At 50.3% G+C, this 4,280-nt stretch overlaps 1 protein-coding gene across 1 annotated transcript; it reads left to right on the top strand.

Moving 5' to 3' along the window:
* The first annotated feature begins 2,149 nt into the window (after positions 1–2,149).
* Positions 2,150–3,672, top strand: LOC123059424 (putative calcium-binding protein CML19). Its single transcript, XM_044482002.1, has 2 exons — positions 2,150–2,578; positions 3,628–3,672. Exons 1-2 carry the CDS (start codon positions 2,150–2,152, stop codon positions 3,670–3,672), a joined length of 474 nt encoding a protein of 157 aa, XP_044337937.1.
* Positions 3,673–4,280: the final 608 nt, after the last annotated feature.

A 4,280-nucleotide genomic window follows, 5' to 3' on the forward strand; every position in this document is an offset into this window, starting at 1 on the left:
ATGGGCACGCATTGAACGCATCGGGCACGACGGGACCGTGGTGTAGGTGTGCGTGCATGTGTGTGTCTGTGTCAGTTAGACGGATGCGCGGGTGTGGCTGTACCGGGCGCCGGAACCAGTCGCGTTCCATTGATGTGCGTGTGCAGCGGGCGCCGGAGCTGAGGAGCGTGGGGTGGGCATCGCGTGATGGTCAGTCGCGTCAAGTTAGCTAGGTAGGTGGTTAGCGATGAATTGGAAGCGGCCACGGTGGACGCGTCATGGGCGCGTGCGGCCAGGCATGCAGGACGTGCGCGTAGCGGGGCGGGGTGGGCTGAGTCATGTGCATGCCAGCCTGGGCATAAATCCCGTTGACCATGCGATGATTGAAAACACAGTGTGCTGAGTTTGTGCTCAGGAAAAAGGAGAACGCCGTTCATGTGGCGGATGGCGTACGTTCACCAGAAAACACTTGTGTCCCTGTGTCCTTCTTCTTCCTCCAGTCATCTTCTTCCTCTAGTGCAGAGAGAGAGGGGTAGTGCTCCGGTGAGTGAAGGAGAAGGGCGCGACAACAACATAAAACAAAGAAAACCCTTCCTTCCCTTAAAGTTGTCAGACCACCTTTAAATGATGCGCTCTATGTAGTATAAGCTCTCGCGAATCTCGGAGTTTCTTTGCATGTGACAGATATATTGAAGATTCCCACTATTGCTAAGTTCATGCGTGATATTACTAACAATAAAAGGAGTTTTAATCTTGAGGAACAAGTGGCCATGATAACAAAATATCCATTTGATGACATGGTACTGGCAAAATTTGCAGACCCAGGTATACCCTTGCAAATGGCAGATATGTCTACAAAGAAGCCAATAAGAGTGGCCAAAGACGTGCTACTGTGATTAGATGGGCATATCAACGTACTGATATGCCAGAAGATGAAAAATTATCTATTATTTTCTGGAGGCCATTTTTTAAAACCGCATGTGCAGTTGTGGACTGTGCAGAAGGGAAAGTAACCTTCCAAATTTATGACGAAAAAATTGTAAGATGCTTTCTGAAGAAGCCCGGAGGGAAGGATAAGTATATCTGTTACCCTCTCCATTCTGGTTTATTGGCTTATCTCGTATTTAGTGTGAAACTTTGACAATGAAATAAAAATAAAATATGAATTATTTGTCACAAAAAATATATGGTGGGAATCATCTTTTAAATACAAATTTAATGGTATACCTTTTGTAGCATATATTACCTCCATCCGGAAATACTTGTCTTAGATCTGTCTAGATATAGATGCATTTAACATTAAAACGTAAGTAGATACATTTGTATTTAGACAAATTTAAGACAAAAAATTTAGAACAGAGGGAGTAGATAACATATTGTTGGTTATATAGACTGTCAAAGTTTGACACAAAGTACTAAGGCCCCCTATAAACCAGGACGGAGACAGTATACCGTTAGTCCAAAAATTTCATTTACATGTCCCATTACTATTGGTCACTGCTTTGGCGTTTGCTTGCAACAGTAACATACTAGCACATATACTGATAACTGGTTAACTGAGAATTATTCTTGAGCTACCTCATGGGGAAAGAAAGACCAAACATGATGAACGGCCCGAACATGACGTCGTCGCCGTCGGCGAAGCAGTGCAAGTCCATTATATGCGCGCCCTGAAAGGGTGAGAATGACACGTCAAGGCTTCGGGAGTAGACACCGAATAACATATTAGCAGCAGCCGACGAAAGTCCCTGGCTGGCTTGGCTTGCCTGGAATATTCTGTCACAAAAGGCCCATCCATGCATGCATTATATACTCCCGATGTGCTCGTTCAACTTTCAGCTTTCAAATATTCTGTCACAGAAGACCATGCATGCTCGACGACGGCTGAAAACGAATTGACACCGTCAACCGACCAGTTCCTTGGCTTCATCAATTCTTTCAATAATTTTGCCTTGAACCGATCAACACAACCAGCTAGCTGCACGCTTGTATGTAGGAGTACGTACTTGTGCCGCCTGTATATATACACATAAGCATAGGCACTTGAGAGGCCAAGCACCAGAACAGCAAAGCTAGCGAGTAATCCCAGGCTCCCAGCACATTAACACACGGCCACACACTGCTACCACAGCCACTAATCTCAGGTGATCACTGAATCAAGCAGGCGAAGATGGTGCACGCCGCGACAGCCGAGCGCTTCAGCAGCGTGTTCGCCTCCTTCGACCGCGACGCCGACGGCAAGATCTCGGCGGCGGAGCTGCGGCAGTGCATGAAGGCGGCGCTGGGCGAGGACGTTTCGGTGGAGGACGCCGAGGCGCTCGTGGCATCGGCAGATGCCGACGGCGACCGGCTGCTGAATGAGGAGGAGTTCCTCAAGCTGCTGGCGCGGCCGGAGACAGAGGCGGAGGAGGAGCGGTGCAGGGGGCTGAGGGAGGCGTTCGCGATGTACGAGGTGAAGGGAGAAGGCTGCATCACGCCGGCGAGCCTGATGCGGATGCTCGCCAGGCTGGGGTCCGAGCAGGGCATCGAGGAGTGCCGCGCCATGATCCGCAGTTTTGATCTGAATGGAGATGGAGTTGTTTGCTTCGACGAGTTCAAGGTCATGATGGATGCCTAGCAGCTTTTTGTCCATCGGCCAGTCTACTGAATTCTGATCCTGATACTTGGCTACAGTTTTAACCTGTACACAGTTTACTAGGTACTTAATCTATTTCGCCAGGGAATATTGAACAGATTCATCTAATACTTGGCACTATGTTGGCTTGCTCCGTTTGGTTGGAGTAGTAGTGGCGCGGGTCTTATAAACCGAAATGGATAAAGTACTAGTGTTGTGTCATCGAACACAGGTTTATATTTGTTCGTTGAGCGGTACAGACGTGTTTTATTTCATGAACCAGAGACAAACGCGGGGGGTGGGGGGAGGGGGGGGGGGGGGGGGGGGGGAGGGGGGTGGGGGAGCATCACGTGCGTTCGGATCGCTGCCAAGCCCGTGTCTGACCGCCCTGGCCCACCAAAAACACCTCCATCTCCTGCGCGCTTTTTCCGTCTGAAACGCTCAGCGGCGCTCCATAGTGGCAATGCCGCATTCATCCCCGTTCAGAGCGGACGTGACCTCTCACTAGCGCCGGCATTGAATCGGCGCGCCCGCCGAGAGAGTGTCGCCCATACCGCTTACTGATGCAGGTGATTGCTCCGTGTTCAAACGACAGGACGGTTGTCCGTCCGTCCGCCTACTGCCCACCTTAATGACACACGGTTGCCGAGGCAGATACTTCCGCGCCACCCGTCTATCCCTCTACCGATTACCATTGTTATATAAACTGATGCATCGGTCATAGCCGCAGTCACCCAACTCCGATTCCTTTCTACTCTCCGCGGCACTCTCACCATGGCTTTCTCACGCTACAAAGCTATCTCGGACGGACTTACGACGGACCACAAGAAGAAAATGGGCGCCATTGCTGTCGGAGGATGACGACGCCCCAATGGAGGATGCGGCCGACGATGAGCTGACGGCACCCTCCTCGTCTGTGCCACCCTCTTCCTCTTTCGTGCCACCCTCCCCAAAGCATTGCACCATGACCATCAGTAAGGCTCGTGCCCATTACATGGACATTGTGCGGGAGGAGCAGTTTCGAAAAAGCGCAGGCCGACGCCGCCTACAACCACCAGCTCCTCCAGCAGCACCAGTAGGCGGAGGAATAGCTCGCTGTCGGTAGGACTATTGCACCGGACGTGAAGCTGCTCGAGTCTTACCGCTCCGCCTGCGAGATCCGCCTCCACTAGTAGAAAAAGGGTCAAATTTGAAGCACATTAGTGTCGGTTTGAATTTGAGTCGGCACTAATGTGTTCATTAGTGCCGGTTCCAACGGCTAGGCGGGCAGACATCATTAGTACCGGTTCGTGGGCAACCTTTAGTATCGGTTCATGCCACAAACCGGTATTAATGAGGCTGTGTCAGGCTGTGGTCAGGCTGGGGCCCCCATGAAGACCTTTAGTACCGGTTCATGGCATGAACCGGTACTAGAGTTTCTTAGTAAGCTGATTTTTAGTCCCACCTCGCAAAGAGAGAGGCAGTATGAGCGGCTTATAAGCCGTGAGTGCAGAGACGATGAAGGAGAGGTGCAATGCTCACCTGCACATTGCTTAGCTTCATGCCTTTCGGAATAGCATAGATTGCACGGAGCTATGTGCAGTGCAGTCTTACACTATTCCGAAAGGCTTGAAGCTAATTAACCAGAATTGCACCTCTTTTTTATTTTTAATAACTTATTTGAACTCCGAACTTTTTGTGTTCAGTA

This window comes from Triticum aestivum, chromosome 3A (genome assembly GCF_018294505.1).
Source record: "Triticum aestivum cultivar Chinese Spring chromosome 3A, IWGSC CS RefSeq v2.1, whole genome shotgun sequence".
NCBI classification, from domain to species: domain Eukaryota; kingdom Viridiplantae; phylum Streptophyta; class Magnoliopsida; order Poales; family Poaceae; genus Triticum; species Triticum aestivum.

Excerpts from the sequence above, each read along its gene's own strand:
- LOC123059424 (XM_044482002.1), top strand. The coding sequence starts at position 2,150 with ATGGTGCACGCCGCGACAGCCGAGCGCTTCAGCAGCGTGTTCGCCTCC. Across the intron at positions 2,579-3,627 it reads TTTGCTTCGACGAGTTCAAG|GCCGACGCCGCCTACAACCA; the intron begins GTCATGATGGAT and ends GAAAAAGCGCAG.